Source organism: Diuraphis noxia, unplaced genomic scaffold (genome assembly GCF_037042655.1).
Source record: "Diuraphis noxia isolate RWA-SAM2 unplaced genomic scaffold, SU_Dnox_SAM2 contig0003, whole genome shotgun sequence".
In the NCBI taxonomy this organism is placed as follows: domain Eukaryota; kingdom Metazoa; phylum Arthropoda; class Insecta; order Hemiptera; family Aphididae; genus Diuraphis; species Diuraphis noxia.
In genome coordinates, this window is record NW_028301713.1 from 44,182,438 (window position 1) to 44,206,810 (window position 24,373).

The following is a 24,373-nucleotide window of genomic DNA, read 5'->3' on the forward strand; positions in this document are numbered from 1 at the left end:
AATTTCTGTAACAATAGGTATGTTTTTGTAAAAAAAAACATGATAGTTTATTAGTATCTGAGTGTCATTACATATTTACTTTTATCACCCAAATCACCTAGGAACCATATCTATAACTATATAAAAATGCTCTTCAAAATTTAGCACCCGGGGCCCAATCCCCCCTCCCCCCCAATACATTACAGTTGGTGGGAAAAAATGTATTTGAGGAAAAGTCTCCTCCTCTTTGTGGCATTCCTATGATAACAGAAATAGCCGAAAGGCATAAAAAGGTTCTAAGAAGGTAAACTGTATATATATAATATATATAAATATAGTTTATATGAAGTTGCCTACCTAGTACCTACCTATTTAATATTTACAAATAGTGATAATATCAGGCCACATTCAACAAAATAATTACAATTACTAGCACAGTAACACGAACATATATAGTACACAGATAAATAAATTACATAATTGTTTATTAATTACATAGACATTACATTAGTATACAAATACAATATTATATTATATAATGCGTAAATATGCGGTACACAATTTAGCAACAACAGAGAAAAATATATATCACGAAATATCAAATTCGTTCTCATTATATTTATTAAAATTAAAGAGTATTTAACAACATTATTTGTATTTAAATATATACCTACATGTGACTTTGTTTTATAATAATTAAAAAATACACAGTAGGTATGTCAACGGTATAATACAATATATAGTAAAATTAAAAAAAAAAAAAACAGTCTCTCGTTAATCGTAATACATACTAAAGCGAGTATAAGTACACAGCAAATTTCATTTTAGCTATTAATTTAGAATATTTAACAGGCTTTTGCCTGAGGTACGATACCTACACCGCGCAAATATAAATTATGATAAAAAAAAATCACCAGTTCATGTACGCATATAACATAATATAGGTAGTTGCATATATTATAATATAGGTACACGCATGAAAGACAAAGTACTAGGAAAAAAAAAACAACGTGCACAACACGAGAAAAACAGCTAAGTGGTGCACAACTTAACAAACGAAAAAAAAATATAAGACTAGAAGTCTGTTCACGGGGTATGCTCGATCGAATGGGAGCGGGTGAACTGCAATATAACTGTTACTGATCAGGTCCAGCGGCGTTATAATAGTACATAATATAACGCTTTTTTTAGGTACCTACCTCGACCAGATAGGTATTCGTATTCGGACAACGCCACAACGGCCGCCAATGTGAGGGGACGAAATTTATTTGGGCGTTCATTCAACGATATAAAATAAATATTAAACTTTTCAAGCACACACTAATCGTATCTTATCTGTGGACCGGGTACATAGAAGTGCCGAGATAACGTTTAGGGGAGAGGGTTGATTATATACAATCACCGTCAGTTTAGTCTACACATATTGCGTATCTACCGTACATAATCATTTGTGTCTCCTACTAATGGGGTGGGCGGCAGTGTCAACGCCAGGGGTGGGCTAAGATTCACTTTAAAAGTCTCGGGCCCCCCGTGGCCCACCACAAAGTTTAGAATAAATCATAATTAGCTATTCAAAATGATCTCATCAACCATTATGTATTAGCATATATGACATATTGCCATGGAATGGCATTAGTATTGTTTTTATATAATATATAAAATTAACATATTAGCCCCTCCAAAAAAATTTGGCCTCAGCCTGGCCCTCCTGATACTAAATTCTGACACCGCCACTAGGTGGCGATCATTTTTACTCTCGACTTTAATGTACATATTTAATCAAAATAAATATTATGCACTACACCTTTCTAAATATTTAATATATTATATATAATATAAATATATTAATAATTCTTAAAATTCGTCAGTAGATTAAAATTGAAATCGTTTTCGATCCATTCGGCCATAACACGCTTGACGAGGACGGCATCCACCTGAACGCAAAACCATCTAAAATGTGTAGATATGCGGGAAAACGGCAGTTGATGTAAAATATTTGTAAACAGAGAACGTTTCTCGTCGGGCGGTGGTACAAAAACTGTAGCCATCCGCTCACATATTCGACAACTCGAATTGAACTAACCCGAACGGGGGTAAAAATAAATATGAAATTATAAAAAATAATAAATATTAAACGAGAACTATCGGTGATACTGTTTACTGCTCGACGTTTACTGATGTAAATCATCAATGGCGATGGTTTATTACGCGGATACTTCGGTTGTAGAATATCGTACACGCGGGGCCGATAGATATGCCTTGTCGATCTTACTCCGATGGGAGTAAAAAATATATCCCTAGGAGGACGTTTCATTGATAAGAGGTTAGGTGGGAGTACATGACTTCAGTGAAAAGTATAACTATGGTGTGGCAAAACCTCCGGTCGGAGGTAGATTCCACGCTTAGTCGATGGAGGTTAAGTTAGAATATTAAAAAAATCAAGGTCCGTCCATCAGTACAGTGTTGGTAGTAATAATTAACTTAAAAATAGTCATACTTGTATTCAGAACCAACCGAAAATCTCTGATCGGTAGGAGCTTGGTCAAAGATTAAACCCGCAAGAATTTCTCAGATCCACTGCCGAATGGGTTGAATCACTTACATGGAGACTTGGTCGTAAAGCGGACCACACTTGATTTATAATTAACACTTCATACGCTTGAATTAAACCCGCACTAATTTTAACCACCGATTTTATGAGTTGAAAGGATCCCAAAACTGAACCTAATCTCAAAAGAATTCAACAAGACTAAAGTACTTTATAGAGCACAAAACAAAACAATTATTTCTGTAAATAAAAATAATTCAAATACCGCTGTTGGATGGATAAAAATTCAATGGCGCATGGGCACTTAACAACAATTTTATTAAAAACTAAGGTTCTATAATTATTAGGGAATGGGAAAATGAAGACAGCAGATCATTAAATGTATTTAAAAATTAGGAAATGATTGTTCAAAATTACATAATCAGAATTTTTTGATATTTTATAAGTGTTATCCTCTAACCTGTATATCACGAGGTTACAATGAAAATGTCAAATTGCACACCAAATTGTTTTATTTTCAAATCTAAATCTAAATGTATAGTATAACTTAAGCTATTTCAAAGTTTAAAGATATGCAATTTTCAGATAGAATTGATATTATTTTTTTTGTAATATACGTTCTTAGAATTGGATAACACTATAATTTTTAAAAAGAAACATTTTAGAATAATTAATATTTAATAAGTTATTGTTTTTTAAAACTAATGATAAGTAGTACTTTACTGCAAATCCTTTTCTTACTCTTAAAATCTAAGAACCTTAACTTATTTAAATTTAATTAATTAATAATACAATTTAGATAAAAATCAAATTTCTTTTAAATAAAGTAGAACTTTTTTTTTTAAACTGAAGGGACCAAAAACAAATTTGATTATTGAAGTAATTTTAAGTTATTGAGGAAATGTTTGTTTTGAAATTATAACACACATTATTTAAGTTGTTACATTAATAAAGTTCTACTGTATTTAAATAACTAAAGGCTTAACACAATAACTAGATATCTTAATTTTTACTTTTAAAATTAGTTGATTTTGCAATCACCAGGTATCTTAAATTACTTTATTGATAAACATAATGATAACAAATTTACCATTTTCTTCACATTTATTAAACATTTAAACTTCTTTAGAGCTATTCTGTTTGAAGTAAACAAGAATATCAAGTTATTGAACTATGCCTTTAATTACTTACTTAAGTTTTTACAAAAGTTGTAAAAGGTAATTAATACATTAGCCACACCTAATAATTTATGTTATAATTAGGATACTTAAAATAAACTTATTAATAAACAAATATCATGCATACAATTAAATTAATTTTTAGCAGCTATGAAAACCACAAATCCATATTTAAGAATACAGTAATAACACATAAAAAAAAATACACATTTGCTTGATATATAATTATATGATAGAACATGTTTTAAGATTATATGCTTAAAATAATTCGCCCGGTGAAACAACACCTGTCCAGTAAAAAAAAATTATAATAATAGCAATAATTTTCCAATGTACATTATATAAATGCATTTGTTAATTATCATACAAAAACTATACTAATATTCTACTTGTTATATATTAAGAACATTGAAATAATTATTATTTAAAAAATGAAATACAATTATAATTGTATGAATATGTATAACTGTGACAACAATCAATATTATAAAGAAAAATTAGTATTACAATTACTTAATAATACATATATATTTTAATTCCTTGATTTAGGAACACAATAATTGAAAAATAAAAAAATAACTTAAATATAAATTAAAATAACATATTTCGATTTTAAATCAGAAGGATTGAATAAAAATAAATAATAATTTTTAGTACATCATATAGTAATTGAAAAATAAATTATTGTATTGAATATTATAAATAAAATTCATTTCTTACTATATTAGAAACAAAACTGTATGGTTGAATTCTTCCAACATTTATAAACGTTTTTTACTAATAAGCTCTTGATTTATATTTTATACTTTTAAGTTCTCAGTACAATCGAAAATTAGCATTTTACTGTATTATTATAAGCTTCTTTAAATTATCAATATTAAAAATTACAGAATTTAAAAATAAGTAAATTAAAAGCATAATATGATTCAACAATGAAATCTTCAATAAAAATAAAATAAATAAATTATAATAGGTAAGTAAATACAGAAATTACTACCTACATATCAATAATTTTATCCGAATTCCCAATTTAATCATCTTAAAATTTTCAGTGTTAATATATTATAATAAAATAATTTTATGAACTTATAAATTAATTGCACCAAAAAATTAAAGAATAAATCATTTTATAATTTAATAAGTAATTACATGATGTTACATATAACAACATATAATAACTTATATTATAGTGAATATGGAATTATACCCATAACTTGTAACTCAATCTATTACAATAATTAAGTTTTTATTGATTATAGTAATAAACTTTAGGAATGTCTTTCAACAAATAAAACTCATTGATCACAGCAAAAATTAATTAAAAATCAAATTTAAAAAAAATAAATGTATAGTTGAAAAATAATAATTATTGGCAGTGTAAAATAACAAATAAAAACCTAACATTTATACACTTTCTTCAAGTTGTTACATTATTTATCTTGAAAGAATTTTAATATGAAATAAAAATTAACTGTCTAACTATTAGTTTTTTAAAAATCAACTGTGGCGGCGACCAGTTTTTGTTTCTGACGGTTAGATCACGCCGTGGTGCACATGGTCCGTACATATAGTGATGTTACACCTATAATAGTAGCTGACCGCCGCAAGCATTTCTTATTTTGAACAGAGTATGGACTATTATAATTTCTTGAACTTAAATTTATCATAATTCATATTATATTGAACAATAAAACCAGAGATCACAATTAAATAGTTATTCCAGCCACCAAACTATGATCCATATATGAATTCTAATATTAATATTTAACCATAATTATTTAAATGCCAAGAATTTAACTAATAGTTAATTTAAAGCACTATTTGTATATAAAAACCTTAACATCAGAAAATAATAATAATAAAATATTCACATAGCGATGACATTTTAAGCATAAAAACACATACAATAATAAGAATACTGTTTAAATTATTTTTAAATAGATATTCTTTTATATAACATCAAAGGATATTATAGTTAGGTAGAAAAAATGATGATACTTATATTAAAATTAAAGCTGTCCAATTAATCATTTTGGCTGTCAGTATCACAAAAGTTAACTTTCATGTCCCTTTTAATGTAAAATAACATATAAGCTTGCAAATTTTCTACCAAAGATGCATCAACTTCATGCACTTTTTCATCATTATATTCATACCATTGATCTAAATTTAAAAAAAATAAAATATTAAATCATGTATATATTTTTATGACAAAGTTATGTTTCAGTGATTTTTCAAAAAAAAAATTAAAGTTAATATTTTGGTGTTACATTTAATTAAATGCAATATTCACAATTTAAGAAACCTCATAAAGCATCAAAATACTACTGATCAAATCATATGTTTAATTATATGATTATGATCAATAATCAAAATTTATAGAACTTAAGATTATGACATCCAAACTTTTTTACATTTTTAACACCAATAAAAAAATTACATGTTAAGACAAAACTAAAATGTTCTAATTAAATAATTAATTATTTAAAATTACCGTCTTTATCATCAACAGCATAAGAAGTATAATGTCCAGATCCTCCCCTGAAAAATACATTTATCATAAAAAAACAATCGCATATTTTTAAATAGTTATATTTTTATTCACCCTTCTCCATCATGTACAACAACAGCAATCAAATCAAACATATATGTATCCGCACCACCCAATTCTTTTCTCATTGTATCATCAAAATATGGAGACATATCTAATAATTCCATAGGAAATTTAATATGTGTATGAACTTTAGTACGAGAAGTTTGATCCCATCTAAATCGTTTAAGATGGATACAAAGTATCTAAAGAACAAATATGATCATTAAGTTTGTATAGAAGTATAATCTTTTTAACAAGCAAAAAAAAAATCTTACATTAGGTAAAGCATTCATCCAAAATCTCTTAGTGGATCTCTGTTCGCTTCCACATTTGTCACAGAAGTAAAAATTTCTTTCATTCAGTTCTTCTATCTCAAAATAACGCGCTAAGCAATCTTAAATACATAAAATAATTTTTGTCACAAAAATATTAATATAATTTAATCTAAACATACCAGTTAAAAGATCAACTGGTCGAGATATCGACGGGTCTGCATTTTTGTAATCTGGCACGTCCAGTGAAATATCTGTGATTGGATCTCTTTTTCTAGAAGGTGTATTGCAATTTAAACAGTAAACCTAATAAAAAATACACAATGATGATTTCTACTAAGTTATATGTACAGATTCTTACAAATTGTTTGATGGCAAAATAATATAAATTCATGGATAATAGAAAGTGAATAGGGTGTTACATTACTTATTTTTAAAGGAGGTCCATACATTTTTTTTGTTAAAGAGCAATACTATTTTATTTTCTGGTCATGTAATTTTCAGAAAATGTTTAAAAATTAAACTTCAATCGTAAGGTGAATTTAATAAAAAAAATACAAAATATATTGTTTCATTGAAATTAAACTGATGGAACAATTACTTAAATGTTACTACTAATGGTAACCATAGAAGAAAAAGAAGAAAAGACTATTGGTAACATTTTTAGAGATGTGCCAAATACATAAGGTATACTGGCACACTGCTATGTGGATAATTATAATAGAAAGGTTCTATCTATTTATGATTATCTGTGCAATATATAATTCAATACATAGTTAGTCATATAGATTATTACTTTTTCTAAATTTTATGGGAAAACAAAACACTTTTTAAGTACTTTCTCATAAACCTATTTCTTAATTTTTAGAGTACAATCATTAATTATAAAATTAAAAAAAATTTGAATAAAATATCACTTAGTACCTAATAGAACAACCATAATAAAATGTAACATACAATTTGGAAGAACCTGTATAGAAAATTCACATTTTATTAAAATATATAAGATGATCCATTTAACGTAAGGATTAATTTTTTTCTGTATGATTGAATAATACATGGTGTATAATTTTTTCTACCACATTATACGGATCAGTTTATATATGCATAGAGTAAGGCGTACATTAATGTTTAACGAAACTTCATAATAAAATTCTAAATAGTATTTTAAGTCAAAAAGATCATTATTAATTGATCAATATTTTTAATATCTAATTAATAGTCAGTACATTTCTAAGTAATAATTCAAAATAAAACTATTAATATAAAATAAGTTTTTAAGTTCTTATGTATTAATATTCTAAACACCATTTATTTTTTGGCAAAATACGATTAAAACTTTACGCCCTACTCTATATTGTACAAAAATCAAAATTAATAGTGATTAAGAGAAAAGTTAATCACCTCATTTAATAAAAATCCGCGAAACATCAATGATACAAGTGTATCAATTTTATTGGGGTTTAAATTTGTTACTCCCTCCTCTAACAACAATTTACTTTTTTCATCTTTCAGCTCGGAATGTAAAGTCTCCAATGTAAACATCAAAAATTCATGAGCATCATGTTGATGAAATCCTCTAAATATTCATCATAATTTTAGTACAATATCATTATCAAATATACATAGCATTTTTGTAATGTAACTGATAGCATATTAATTATTAATATACAATTGTTTGGTTCACATTAAAATACAAACAGTATTTGTTCAATAACATATATTATTCTTATGTATCTTATACTAAATTAATAACTTTTAAAACCAGAATAAATAATAAGAGCTTATATCAATAAAAACCAAAATCCAAAAAATTGATATTAATACGTAACTACACATTATTCATAAAGTTTTCCTTCTTTGGTCTTTTAGAAATATTTGTATACTTAATGCTTATTAGAAGAAAAAAAATCAATTAACTAAAGTTATTATTCTGCTTTAAAAATATTTACTAAAAATTATAGTGTTCGTATATTCATATTTATTTGAAGGAGAAACTCAAAGATATTTTTACCTTTGAATGAATAGCATATGATACAGAAACTGGAATTAATTGAGTTGAGTAAAAAGTTTCAATCAAATCCCATACTTCGTAAAAATTATATAAGTTCCAAGTCTTATCTAATATTTTATTTTAACGCAAACGAGGTTATGTTACAATATTATAAAATTAATCAAATATAAAGAATTACATTTTTCCATTATAAAAATTAGTTTCATCAATAAACTAAGAATTTCTTTAATAAATCTATATTAAAATTGATTTTTACAAGCCATAAAAATATAAGTAAAAAAAAAAACATTATAAATGAGATCTATGTAGAATCTTTATGAATAAATCATTTGAAATATTGGATAGTCTACATATCTAGAAACGTAGCAATGTTATATCTTGAATGAATTGTTGTGTGCATTTTTGTAAACTACAACACAAATGTTGACTTGATGAAATGAGTGATACTTTAAAAATTTCTTGAAGTTTTTATGAAATAAGGCTACAACTGATATTCCTATTATAATTTTGTTATAGATACAAAATAATACCTAACTAATTTTAAATATATTAATTTTGTTATTAGCAAGCTACTTTAATAATCCACAGGGTATATACTAAATAAACCAATTTATTAACTTATTTTATTTTTACATACAATTAATGGAGATAGATAGATTCATACTTTAAATGAAAGAAATTCTACAATCCCAATAAAAATGCATCAAATACCTCTAGCACTCCTATATTATGTAAAACATAATTAGTAATTTATAAATAAAAAATATATTTTTTATATACTTAAGATACTATATATCCCTTTTAAATATACATATTCGTTTTAATTTTAAATCACAAAAATTATAAATGTTTTATTAAATGTAGCTTATTTACTAACTTGTAGCGAGGTTTAATTTTACAGACAATTTGTAGAAGAGCAGTTGGTGAAATTGCTTCTCTAAATTTATAGCCAACAGGTTTTTGCCAGTCAACTAACGTCACCATTAATTTCCACATTTCTTGGGCTATACAATCTTGCAACCTTGGATCTGAATTATTATTGGATATTTCATAAAGTTTGAACAATTTCATGCAATATATAAATGGCTTTAGATGACTGAAATGTAAGAAAAATTAAATAAAAAAATAAGTTAGTACTTAGTATTAACATATTATTTATTTATTTATAATTTAAACTTTTTATTATTTTTTATTAGAGAACATAAAGGCATAATGAGAATATATGCCACAACAATTTAAAAAACATGAATAGGGTGACGGAAGAAACCATCTAGTGATCAGATTTCCATTTACAAATATATAATTTATTTTATTTTATTTTATTTTTTTGGTTAACCATTAAGAAGATTACTGCACTAGTTTCTTTTTAGTCACCGTTTCCAGGAATCGTGTGAGTGGCTAAGCTAAATATTAGATGAGAAGGCAATTTATTTAAAAAACATTTAAAGTATGTTTTAGATTCTTCATGAACGGTTTTAATTTTTAATTCAGAATGGAGAGTAAAATTAGAAATATAAGATAGAGCATTGGTATTGATGATGGAGCAAAGAATGTTTTTTGAATGGTTTGTATTATATTAAGATTAGAATTTTTGGTATTGCCCCAAAGTTGGAAAAGCCATATATGTCTATATAAGCATAATTCAAGATTTGTAAATGAACAGTTCTTTTATAATTTAAAAATGTTAACTATTTTATTGAACTGTATAATTGATAATATGAAATAAGAAAAAATAAAATAGTGGTTATTTAAGTTATTTATGCACCAAAGGGGCTAATAGATATCTTAACTGTTGTATATCCCCCTAATAAACTTAAAGTTTCTAAGCCACATTGAAATATACAAAGAAAAAATTCATCTGCATATAAAAACCTTTAGTGCTCTCCCAAAATCTCAAACACTATTTGCGCCAATGTTTATAAATTATATACGTGAAGGCAACGGTATTTTAAATTCATTTGGTGAACATTCACAGCGGTTGAACACTAGAAAAAGGAAACTTTTATGGTTTACTTAATTGGAGTTAATTTTTAGGTAGTACTGTACAGAATACTTTTAGAACCTAAAAAATAAGAAAAATAAAAACACATAATTGCATGGGAGTTCACCATAGTGTACAATTATAACACATAAAAACCAACGTTGTTCACAGAACAAATTGTACCTATTCATAAAAATGGATTCATGGTAGTCAAAAGATTAATAATGATTCAAAATAATAAGTAAGTTATATTTTTATACAAATCTGTAGCAAATAAAAATACAATAAAAACTTTTATCAGAAAATAGAAACAAAAAATAAAACTAACGGTAAGAGATGATAAGTGAAATATAAATGAAAAGTATACATTTGACTCCAATCCATTTTACTGCATTATTATTAAGTCAGACTTAATAAGGCCACATTTTTAGTTTAACAAATAATAAAATAATATTTACCGAAGCGATTGCCAAATCGCAATCATAAAACAATTGTTTCCACTATTAGATATACCAACTTTTTTATTAGTTCTAGGACCTCTTTTAAAAAAAGGTTTTTTAGGTTTAGCCTTGAGAGATTTCTTTGGTACAACAGTTTTAAGTGCTAGTTTTGGTACAACAGCTGGAGGTTCTTGTCCACTAAATATTAAAAAATACATTAGGATTTAATACACTTACTATTTTAAATATGTTAGTTCAATAAACTGTAAATTTAACAATTGAAGAACATAGATGGGGGGGGGATAAGAATGTCTAAAACTATAATTAAATTGGTTCCAAGATATACAGTGACGTCTTTGATGATTATAAACAAAATATCAAAACAGATTTTATAGCATGTTAATTTAATTTATTTAATGTCTATAAAACAGTATATCATAGACAATAATGTTGTGGTGGAATATGTACCATTGAACATAAATTGATAGACCATACAAAATATGTTTTTGTAAATCACATTTAATAACCAAAAAACTGGATAGATAACATACAAAATCATCATCCACAATAATATCTCTAATATTAGGGAATGAACCAAAAAATATGGCATAGTAATTTTTAATACTGTAAATCTAACTGATAATAGTATTGGTAACCAAGAAACAAAAAATACAACAGATACAATCAGGTAAAGGTATTCTATACATAGTATGGAACCAAAAATTATGTTTAATAAGTTTTGAAAAAAAAACAATAGCAGTAAGTTTTTGTCAATTACATTCTATAAATAGCTCATTTATGAATAGTATTTTATTTTTACAGAATATTTACACAAATAATTTAATGGAAAATTTGAAAAAAAAGTAAGATTTATAAACATACACAATTAAAATGTCAAACAAAGAACGCCATGCATATTACAAAGACAAGTAAAAACTTTAGGTTTTATTAACAAACATTTGAATTTTAAACAGTATATTCTTTATATCAAATATAATTTTACAGTTTATTTCAAGTTATTTTAAACAAAACTTTAAATTGAATAAATAGTAATATTTACCAAAGCGTTTGAGTAACTGTATTCATATAACAGTCATTTTCATTGTTAGGTACACTAACTTTTTTATTAGCTCTAGGACCTCGTTTAAAACTAGTCTTTTTTGGTTTAACAGCTTTAGGTGCTTTTTTTCTAAATATTAAAAAAAAATCAAAATGTTAAGCTTTAAGACAATAGTTTGTTTTTATTTTTTATTAAAATAAATACCGTCTTCTCTTTTTGTTACTATTATTTGAACTTGGTCCACGGTTATACAAAATAAATTGTCGAAGACGGTTAAGTTCATTATCGTGGTCCTTTGGTTCTACATCAGAACTACATTTGAAACTTAAAAATAAAATATTTTGATTTAAAAATTCAGTGGATATTATGACACAATATTTTTAAACTTATATATATATATATATATATATATATATACATATTTAATAATCGTTGATTATATTTCAAGCAATTCTAATTTTTTCTTTGAAATACATCTTTAGACCAAACAACTAACAAAATAAAAATTATTTTTTAACTAACCAAAATATAGCTGCAGACTCAATATTTATAAATATGCAATGAGTTTTGTGGAATTCATAATGTGCAGTACTGTGTCCTACAGCATTATGCCCACAAAGAATTTGTCGACACTCCAAACATATCCATAATTGATCTACTCGTAAGCAAACTGAAAATAATTTTAAATACTATAATTAGAAACTTTTTACAAACTTTCATACAAAATTGCAGCTCCCAAATGAATACAATTTACATAGGTATTTCATTTTTGGAACTTCCTTAAGAAGACAATACACCCGCATGTGTTGTCTCTATCTTACAAATGTAAAACATTGTGAAAACTATTTTGTATGGGAAAGAATGAATCATTCAAACTGTAATCCAAGCCTAAGCAACCTAATTTTTACACTATAAATAGGAAAATATTTACAGTACAATGATTTTTTGATTTTTTTCGATATTAGAATTTAAAAAAAGTTATTCAGGTTTAAAAAACTCAAAAAGAATGAATTGTTAAACAACAAGAACTTTTTTTGTATTTGTGATATCGAAAAATTAAAAACAACATTTCACACTAAATATTCTTCTATTTATAGTATAAAACTTGGTTGCTTAACTTGGATTACAGCTTGAGTGGTTCTTTTCCACGCAAAACAGTTTTTGCAATGTTTTAATTTTAAGACTCTGTCAAACAGAAAGCGTTATTTTCAAGTAATGTGATTTTGTAATTTGTTACAACATTACGTTATTTATGAGCCATTTACCACTTTAACGCAATCTGTTTGACACAGCCTTTACATTTGTAAGACGCAAACAACACAGGTGTACATAGCGTCCTCTTAGAATTTTTTCTTCCCCAAATAATCAATATAATATATGAAAGGATAACATAACTAACTGACAAATTGAAATTTTGCATACAAATAGCTATTATTATACAGGCATCTGCTAAGAAAGGATATTTGGAAATTCAAACCTTAAAGTAATTGAATAAAGATTGTAAGAATACCAATAGTGGAGATATCTGTCTAATAAAATAAAATTTAAATACACACTAGTTGTGCCATCTTAAAATAATGTAAAATTCTACAGTTTAGGCATTTAATTAATTTATCATTAAATTACGAAATGTATGAACTTGATATTAGGAAATGTAGCTCCACAAATGTGCTTGGAAATTTATTGTTTCGTTTCATAACAGACACATAATTTGGCAGAAAAGAATTCATCAGAATATTTGAAAAAGAGTAAATAGCACTGATAACTGATTAAGTAATGCTTAAAGATTTATTAATTGGTGGTCTTTAGAGTCCAGATTTAAATTATGTTAAAACATTTGAAATATGATGCTTATAAGATGCAAAATTGATAAAATATTCTAACAATTTTCAAAATGTTTTTAAAAAAATTCATTGATTGTTATTAATTTTCTTTAATCATAATTTATAACTTCATAATCATAACTCATAAGAAATAAAATAATTATCTTAAATACTTAATTATATTTTATTATTTTGTTAAATCAAATATGCAATGCATAAATATAAGTAAAAATAAATACTATGTAACGTTTTTAAAAATGTCATATTTTCCGATTTAAGTTAGTACTCCGGAAATAAGCTTAGTATAGTAGTCCGCGATTATTGTCTTATAATGCTGAACAATCATAATTATATGTAGTAATGCATAAACAAATCAAATAATTATTATACATTCTTGATTCTCAAAACATATTTCAATCCATGAACATAAAGTCACAACTTGCTATTTGCAAGTCACGGTTGTATATTTCTCGGTGAAAATAAACATAGTATTATCAAGTCAGTCACTCAGCAAAAAAAACAAAAAGGATGTGCATCTACTGAATTTAATTACTGTAGATGTAGTAAGTCAGTAAGTAATTGTACAGAAGGTTAAATTAGTTGTTCAAATTTTATGTTGAATAGCAAATTGTTTATAAACATTATTGGAAAATAAATGAGTACCGCTCTGCTATACATTAGATCAGGGATTCTCAAATTTTTATAAACACGGTACCCCTTTTTATCAATAAATTTTTTTTGGGTACCCCTTCTTAGTTACTAAACTAAAATATATATAAAAAAATGTAAAGACTTACATACATTATTATTTCATTAAGATTAAGTTATTAAATACTAATATACAAAAAATTTTAAAAACTATAAGCGTTTATTTTCAAAGAAATTAGTGAGATGGGCGAGCTTGTTTCTGTTGGCACAGTTTATCAATATTGGATCCTAATTTAGTTAAATACAATCTTAAATCATCTTCAACATTTAATTTATTTCTATATTTATATTTACATTTAACATAAGTTAAACTCGAAAAACCTCTTTCACATAAATAAATGGCAGAAAATCCAACAAGAAATTTGACAGCAGTGCTAGACAGTTCTTTTTGTTCCTTTCCAACACAGATCCAAAAATCTAACAATGTAGTACCAGAATTTAAGAATTGGTTTTTCATCGAGGGATCGCACAAGATTTTATATCCGAGCGTAGACGCGCCACGCGCATGATACCTAGCTTAATGTCGCGTTTTTATAATTATATAGGTATTCTACTGTCTCCTACTCTACTGTGTATAATGATAGCCACGCTTACTCAATCAATACCGAATGAAACAGTTAGATACGCCATTTTAATTTAAAATTCACAAATGTTACCTTGGATTTTAGAATTTTTTTCTCTATTTTAATTTAAAGGTGTGTTGGCCAGACTTTTACCCCTTAAAAAATGATGAGTACCCCCAAGGGATACGCGTACCACAGTTTGAGAAACACTGGGCTAAAACATATTACTTCAAATATTCGTTATTATTTTTTTTTTTATTGAACTTTAGCCCAGCCACTACGGTTATTAAATGTTGTTGTGAGTTTTTAATAGGTACCTATGTTACAGTAGGAGAGAGTTCAATTGGTTTTTGAATACTTGCATGCATATGTAGAAAGGATTTTCAACTAATGGCACCAGTTGTTGCTTGTTTACAGACTACATTTTGTGATTGATAGCAACTACCGTGCCACTCCAATCCAAAATATTATTATTTATTGTTATTACCAAGGACCAAACCTATAGTTCTTATAGGTATCATAAAAGGCAAACCCAGAAAATACATAATATACAAATACAAGATGTAATATCAAATACAAACAAACAATACTACGGTGAGAAATGAAAAATAAATATATATAAAAGGTTTTATTCAACCATGATTGAGTAAAAAAAAAGCAAAAAATAAAATAAAAACCAATCACATAGATAAGATTTAAGTAAATAAAGAATTTTTAAAACATCAATCAGTACACTTAGTAAATGTAAAACCAGTTTTAATTTTAAAGAATCTAAATTGAGATAGTTACTAGGGCAGGGATGGCAAACCTTTTAATAACTGTGTGTCAAATCAAAATGTTTGGTTTGATTTTATTTGCTTCACGTGTCAGAAACTTTGCAGACCTTTTTTTTTTATTAAAAAATAATTAATTAAACATTTACGTTTTATTATTCATTTTTATTAGTAAAATTTTGAAACAAAATGTTAGACGCCTTTACAAAAACATCTTTTAAGTATTCTCCATCAGAAAGTAGCTTACCATAGGGTGACCATATTTAAAAAAAAAAAATTACAGGACAAAATTAATAATAATTTAATTTTTTTTTATTAATACTTAATATATATATATTAACGATTATCAACAAGTCCATGACAGGTAACACTCAACGATTGTTGGTACCAAACTAATAGCAATAGCTATTCGCTATAATAACGATAACCGTCTTCACAAAACGTATTTTTAGTGAGATAAATAGATAGAATCGAAAGCATATAGTCCGATAACGGTCAATCCGATAACTCCGATAAGCTCCTATAACTTGTAGACATACCCCACACTGATAAATTCAGGCAATCACAAGATTACAATTATAATCATTATTCATTACTTTCGTAAGTTTCGTTTTCAAATTCATTAATTTTGTTTGATCAAAAAAACAGGACAAAAAGCGTCCTGAATGAAGTTTGCCAGGACAACAGGACACAACGCTGAAATAAAGGACAATCCTGTAAAAAACAGGACGTATGGTCACCCTAGCGTACCATGCTGCGCAATGAAATGTGACACAGAAAAACTAGTAGCTAATAAATTATTATTTTGTTTGAACGCCACTTTAAATTTGTTTGATTGACTTCTAAAAAATTTTACTTTTTGAGAAATCAATTACAACTATTTCGTTACACAAACAACATAGTACCTTATTATTGTTTTGAATTACACCAAAATCCACTGCCAACTGTTTGTGGAATAATCCACCCCTACCACTTTTTTATGGATTCAGTTTAAATTTTTTGAACATCTTTATTTAATAAATTTAGAAACGGTATTAAACTGCCAACGGTTAAACGTGAATTATAGTGAGTAAGCCCAAAACAATAATGAATAGGTTGGTTAAAATAGTCGTAGTTTAAGACATCCGAAACTATCTGTTGACGACTGTGGACGTTCTGTTGTACCTACGTTTGTTACGTAAACACAATAAACAAATTTATTGATAATCAAATTGTTTCGTTTTCGAGCTTAGGAAATGGGAAGTACAGATTACAATATCTTACGATGTATTCCAATAATAAGTTTAAAATAGTTTCAAATTATCAATAATTTTTTTGGAAAGTGAAGTAAAAATTATGAATAGTATTTAAATTGACGTGTCACTGAAATAATCCGTGCGTGTCCTAACCTAACCTGTACTAGGGGAATTTTTTATTAATAACCCAAAAGTTGGTAAAATAAAAACTAAATAGGTATCTATGTTGTAAATTTTTATTGAAACTGTGTTTACTTCATACTTGAAAGGGTGGACCCCTATCAAGATAGAAAAGATTAAAAACCTAGAGTCTAGACTCAATCTAAACTCTTAAGTAATAAATATTTTATAATATTTGAAAGGATGTGATACCCGCATATGTTGTCTCCAACTTACAAGTGCGTAACATAACAAACACGTATAACTCTGTTAGCTTAAAAATTAGAGTGTCAATTCACTAAACAAATAAAATTTAAAGGTAAGATTATTATCTAGACAACTTCATAGGCATTTTATCATATTTTAATTTTTGAAACGAGTTATGCATATTTTAAAATTATAAATAGTTTTTACATCTAGTCAATTCACTCTAAATTTTAAACAAACAGAGCTACAAGTGTTCTGCTGACCGTAAAAATTGCTATGTATAAATCATAATTTGTAAATTTGTGTTTTTCTTGTAAAAGATTGTATACAAAGGCTATTGAAGCTCCTCTTTTATAATTTGGAATATCTGCAAAGCCTTTATGCTTATTGCTTATCAAGAAATTAATTAATGAAATTAGTAGAATTGGACTAAAAAAATTTAGCAATCATTTGTGATATTTTTCACATGAAAATTCTTCCTTAGCATTTTTTGATTCAGACGGTTCAGACAAAAAACTGATGGTAAATGCACTAAATAATGAAAACAATGAAGGTAATTTTAAATTATTTCACCAAATAGTTTTAAGTTTTAAGAACTTCATAGAAAAAACAACTGTTGCATTCATTTATTCAAAGGTCTATGACTTTTCCAAGTAGTCTGATGAAAACAAATTTTTTAAAGAAGATCCAAAGATACAGAATTTTATTAATACAAAGACTCATAAGAAAAAGCACAAACTTTAGAAGTAGTAAGTCAATGACAGTGCAGAAAAAACATTTAAACTCATTGAAGATTATCATTATATAATTATTATGAACAAGGATCAATAATAATTTCTACTTCAAGTAGTAATTGAATATTGTAAAAACAATCTTAGTTAAAAAAAAAAAAAATGATTTAATGAACAAAATAATAAAAAGCCTACGAGATGCCCTAGATAATTATATAATTATCTTATCTTAAAATTCTGAAACAGATTAATTCACTCTAATTTTTATTACACAATATTTTAAGACAAGGTTACTAATACGAATTTGTTAGACAGACAAGAAAATTGAATAAACGTATGTAAAACAATTTTTTGATAATTTTTTAAGGATATTACTGCATATAGATTAAGACAGTTTCCTAACTTGATTTTTTAATTATAATAAATAATGTTAATATGTGTTAATTTATATTTCTAGCTCCTCCCCTCCCACGCCCCAAAGATCATCAACCAAACTTATACTTATAATACAATACAAAAAAATTTTTATTCTGTAAGGATTTTACTATCTAATTTCATAAAACCAATTAATTAACAATAATATGACGTATTCAAAAAACTAATTAAACAAGGATTTTACTCCTATTTTTTGGGATAACTGTTGCATTGTTACTGATTGAACTAAAACAGATGACGAAAAATATTTCTAACTAATTTCTATACTAAACCCTCGACTAAACCAATATATTTTAACGGAATTCTTATAAAAATTGAGTCTTAAAAATTAGTTTAGCTCTCAAAACTTATTTTGAACTGCAGAATAAGCAATACAAATGTCTTGATTTCCCCAATACTACAAAGCTATTTAGGATACATAATCATTTAAAACATAGTATAATAAATAAAAAACAAATACACAGCCTACACATTGAGCTATAGTGACCATTGATGAGATTATGCGTTAAAAGGATGTCAGCGCATTATTTGTTTTCTCTCTCTGGTGTATAATAAATTAATAAACAAAGTACCATACCTACCATATGGTAATTGGAAGCATAATATTTTCTATACAGGTTTTTATGCCTAAAAAGTTATTAAAAAATATAATTTTTAGAAGGTACTGCTGCAGCAGTAATACATAATAGAATTTTCTACTTTTACCAGTTGAGGTTGGCCTTGGAAAGTTGTAGAATATATATGAAGAGCACTAACACGTTAACCATTAATACCATTAGATGTATACAAAATAGTATATGGTCGTTGAAACGATACCTACTTTAATAATGGTTTCAGGTTGCACGTTAAATATATTTTGAGTAAAGTTGAATTTAAATAGTTTTGTACTTTGAATCTTTATACGAAAAACTAAATTTATTCTCATAATTTACTATGAATGATTAAATATCTTTCAAAACAGCTATACCTTCTTCAAGTATGATTAAAAAATAATAATAATGGACAATGTTATGTTTAAAATAGGTACCTATAAGTATTCCATAGTTCTATACTAAATACTAATATATTAAGAATAAATCAGTGCACTAGTTGTTTTCTTTCTCTGGCCCATGCTCTACATAGACAAAACACATTTACGCGGAATCATTTTTTCTAAGAGTTTTAGTTATTTTAGAACCACTCATTACAAAAAAAATAGAGAATAATATAGTTGAGGGAATGGCATATCAATTCGTCTAAATATTGACTCAAAACAATATAAACATCATATCATTTAAACTAACAAAATGTTTTTGTTTATTTTGAAAATCGAATACAGAATCAAATCATATAAAATATAATATTGATATTAAGTCATTCCCTCAAAAATATTATTCTTTATCTTTTTTTGTAATAGGTTATTTTACAATAAGATCACTTAAAAACATTTAAAAAATGATTCTGCATAAATGCATTTTGTCTATGTTGAGCAGCTAGAGAAAGAAAACAAATAGTGTGCTGACATCCTCTTAAAACAGAGTACATAGCCACACATAAGGGATTTGAAAATGCTTGAAGGATCAGTCAACTATGCACAAAAACGGTTCAGTGATAACTTAAATAGAATAATATCTACTAGAAAATGATAAGGCAAAACAAATTTTATTTTGAAGGTAAAAATTCTATTAAGTCTACTTTACCAAACACCTTTTATTTTCATTTTTTTCTCAACATTTGTGTAGGAATGCTTAATTTAAGTGTTTAAAACGGCAATTTTCAGAGACATACTTTTCAACATCTACAGCAATTTTAATTTGAGATGATTTGACATCACAAATTAAGGAAAGTTTTTGGGAATCAAGGGAATTTGAATTGTCCAAGCGAGCGAGTGACCACGTCAGGTCTATATATTATAGTATGTTGTAGATATCAGCAAATATTATTTAACATTTTATCAGTATCCATCATAATGATTTGCTGTAATTATTGAACAGCAATTTCTGCAAACTCGTTCAAACACTTAAGAGGACGCCATATCCTCAAGTGTTATCTCTGTCTTACAAACGTGTAACATAGCAAATTTACACTCAGCAGTTCACATTTTACACCGTTACCTTTAAGAATTAGAGTGAATAGACGTATTATGAAACTTAATGGTAAGAATATTATTTGTGGTCTGTTAAAAGTACTTTTAGGATAAATCAGTTTTTAGTGAGTTATGAGCATTTTTATTTTACAATTTATTATACGCTCTAACTCACTTAAAAACTGAATCATCGTAAAAATACTTCCAAAAAAATACAGATAGTTTTCTCATCATCAAGTTTCATAATAGGTCTATTCACTATAATTTTTAAGCTAACTTAGTAAAATGTGAACTGTTGAGCGTAAATTTGCTATTTTACGTGTTTGTAAGACAGGGACAACACATGTGGGTGTGGTATCCTCTCAACAAACATACTAAGACATATAGTTTGAGAGAAAAAAAGGTGTCAAGTAAAGTAAATTTGTTCCAAAAATTTAATCTCTAATAATACAAATATAAAAATATATTCTCAGAATACTTATTTGTTTTTATTATAAAGTGTTTCTGATATACATGGTCATCAAACTTACCGATAAGATAATAACAATATTTAACATTTAGAATAATTGGTAAGTGTATAGAATATCTATTTTATCACTTGATATAATTAGTTCATTAGAAAAAGAGAAAATAAAAAAATTTCTATTTGCATGTGAGATAGATGGACATCACAAATTCCAAAAATAATTAATACTTAAATATTAACCTTTTGTTTTATTTTATATATTAATTTTTATATAATATTTTATAAATTAATAAAAACTTTTATTAACTTTGTACCAATCTCAAATTTATATTTCCTTATGTTACTGAACACATTTTGGCATATTGTATTAAATAATCGTACCTATTCAAATCCTATGTACAGGGTGTCCCGTGAGGATTTACCCATTGCGATATCTCCCAAAATAATGGTGATATCGAAATTCTGGTTTTGTAATAAGACTCACAGGGATAAGAACTACAATTATTTCATATTTTAATTTATTTTAATGTTTTGGTAAAAAAGTTAAAAAATATATTCTTTTATATAATTATTTCAAAAAAAATTAAAGATGGCCATTTTGTAGTTTATTTTTCTAAAAATATTGACGTTTCAAAATTTTATTTTTATTAATTTCCTGATTTTTAATATTTTTTCTAGTTTTGAAGAAATAAAATATGATTATAAATTTATAACCATTAGGAACACGGAAAATATTCGGCCCGGCTGTATGGGAATGCGCGCAGCGCGGCAGGTTAGCCGAATATTTTCCGTGTTCCTAATGGTTATAAATTTATAATCATATTTTATTTCTTCAAAACTAGAAAAAATATTAAAAATCAGAAAATTAATAAAAATAAAATTTTGAAACGTCAATATTTTTAGAAAAATAAAATCTACAAAATGGCCATCTTTAATTTTTTTGGAAATAATTAAATAAAAAAATATATTTCTTACATTTTTTACAAAAACATTAAAATAAATTTAAAAATGAAGTAATTGTAGTTCATATCCCTATGAATGTTATTATAAAACCAGAATTTTGATATCTCCATTATTTCGTAAGATATCGCAATAGGTAAATCCTCGGGGGACGCCCTGTATATGACTTTTCTCCATCACTGTCTAAATTTTTACCAAAGGTATATAAAAATTGGCCAATCCTTAAGAGGGAAATGTACACTGCACAAATACCTATTCTTCTCCAACAAATTTAGTATATCTATAAATTAAGTTTCTCCACATAATTATTTTAAAATTAAAATTGTCCTTAGAATGAGCAAAAAAAATGTTCAAATTCCATTCCAGGCAATTATATTTCTAAATTATCATGCATATATGAGTCCAGCAAAACAAACATTTATTACATTTAGGCATTACAATTGTGATAAAATTATAAAATAAAATTACATGCAATATGATAAGCAATTTAATTTAATGATTAGAATTATAACAAAAGGAGGTCAAATATTTAATTCCCCTGATAAACTTCAGTTTAAACTGTTTAAGGTTATGAAATATATTCATGAGAATTACTTTAGAAGAAAACCAAAACAACAAACACACACTTTAAAAACATTTTTTCTAAAAAGTTTTTAACATAGTTGCTAAAAACTAATCCAATGCTTAAGATTAATTTAAAGGTCATAGAGCGATAGAAGCAAAGGTATTTAACCACCAGTACCACATTGTTTAAACATCTCTGACTAATTTGTCTAATCCTTGTTTTATCTCAATAGATGTAATAGCAATATAAACAATAATAGTTATGTAAGAACCTTATTATAGCAATAATAACAACAGTAATATAAATAATAATAATCATGTTCGAGACGTCATCACCACATTGCATCAAAATATTTATTTATTACTGTGGTGTCATGTACTCTCTACATGTTTTCATGGTATCTCACCATTGCAACTCCTATTGTTGAGTGTAGCTCTAATCTGCTCTACATCCAACTTTAATTTCTCGGCTGCTTCAGAAATGTGGGGACAGTCCATATCTTCATCCATGCCTTGTTGGGTGAATGAATACCTCTTTGGAAGACACAAACGTTCAGTAACAAACAATATAAATTCTTCAAATCAAGAATAATTTGTTGATGACCTAACAAATACATACACAATTCGAGCAATTTAGTAAAATATTGGGCAAATTAGTTAACATTTTACTAAAATAATTAATTTACAGTATTATTTAGTATTGGCTAATGAAATGTTACTAAATATTTTTCACTCTTAACTCTACATCAGCAATAATACTATAAATAACATCTATGAGGTACATTTTCAGACTCGAGGACATTTCTTACTCACTTCTGAGGTGTAGTTGTATCAGTAAAGGTTAACAGATGATAGCTACAATCGATTGCAGTGACGAAGATTTGATGGTGACTCTGTGGCGATAATCGGTACAGTGTCAGCGGAGACAATGACAGAAGACGGGACGTACTAAAAAACGCCCCGTCGTATTAGCCGAGAATAATGTAATTGAATGATGGTGACAGCGACAGCCGACAGGTCAAGCAGAGACAACTAACCAGTACCAACTACGAAACCGGTCTGAAGATGAACTCTAAAAGTCTCAACTCTCAATGTCCTGAAAGTCCCAATCGTCCGATACTACGACTGCACTCCGCGCATGCGTAGAACGGCGGCGGACGAGTGATGAGGGTAACAAAAGGCGACGGAGTCTTTATGCCGTATGGAGAATGGGCACACCGACAATACCGATGCCACTCTACAACACAGCCACGAATCCGTATTCCGTCGTGCTGACGATTGACGGGACGGGGACGGAGTACGGACGGACGGACGACGAACTACGAAGCGCTGCGCTACTCAGTTACTTGAGTGGGGCGAGGTGGGGTGGTTCACTAACGGTGGGGCGGGTGGTGACGGACGGCCAACTGCGTTATTTCTACGAAAACAGCTGTTCGTCGCGGCGCCGCACTGTACAAACGGAACAACACCATCGTCAAACACTCTGGCGGCGAACAATGGTGGTGCCCCCGGCTGAGCTGTTCCCCGCCGTGTCTATATGTCGTGTTGTTCTGTTCGTTCGCTTGCCCGCACGCGCACGGTAGATTTGGGCGTCTACCGTAGTACCGTATAAAATCGGT

General features: G+C 27.2%; 1 protein-coding gene across 2 annotated transcripts; it reads right to left on the reverse strand.

The window, feature by feature from the left end:
- Positions 1-447: 447 nt before the first annotated feature.
- LOC107161291 (ubiquitin carboxyl-terminal hydrolase 3-like) lies at positions 448-24,072 on the reverse strand. 2 transcript variants are annotated; one of them, XM_015507648.2, is made up of 13 exons: positions 23,568-24,072; positions 23,162-23,288; positions 12,588-12,735; positions 12,270-12,389; positions 12,066-12,194; positions 11,024-11,203; positions 9,462-9,680; positions 7,975-8,149; positions 6,753-6,876; positions 6,574-6,692; positions 6,311-6,501; positions 6,200-6,246; positions 448-5,868 (listed from the first exon to the last, which is right to left on the reverse strand). In XM_015507648.2, exons 2-13 carry the CDS (start codon positions 23,262-23,264, stop codon positions 5,729-5,731), a joined length of 1,695 nt encoding a protein of 564 aa, XP_015363134.1. In that variant the 5' UTR covers positions 23,265-23,288; positions 23,568-24,072; the 3' UTR covers positions 448-5,728. The 2 variants fall into 2 exon arrangements, with proteins under 2 accessions (XP_015363134.1, XP_015363133.1); XM_015507647.2 differs by having other exon boundaries at positions 23,162-23,358; positions 23,568-24,070.
- Between the last annotated feature and the right edge of the window lie 301 nt (positions 24,073-24,373).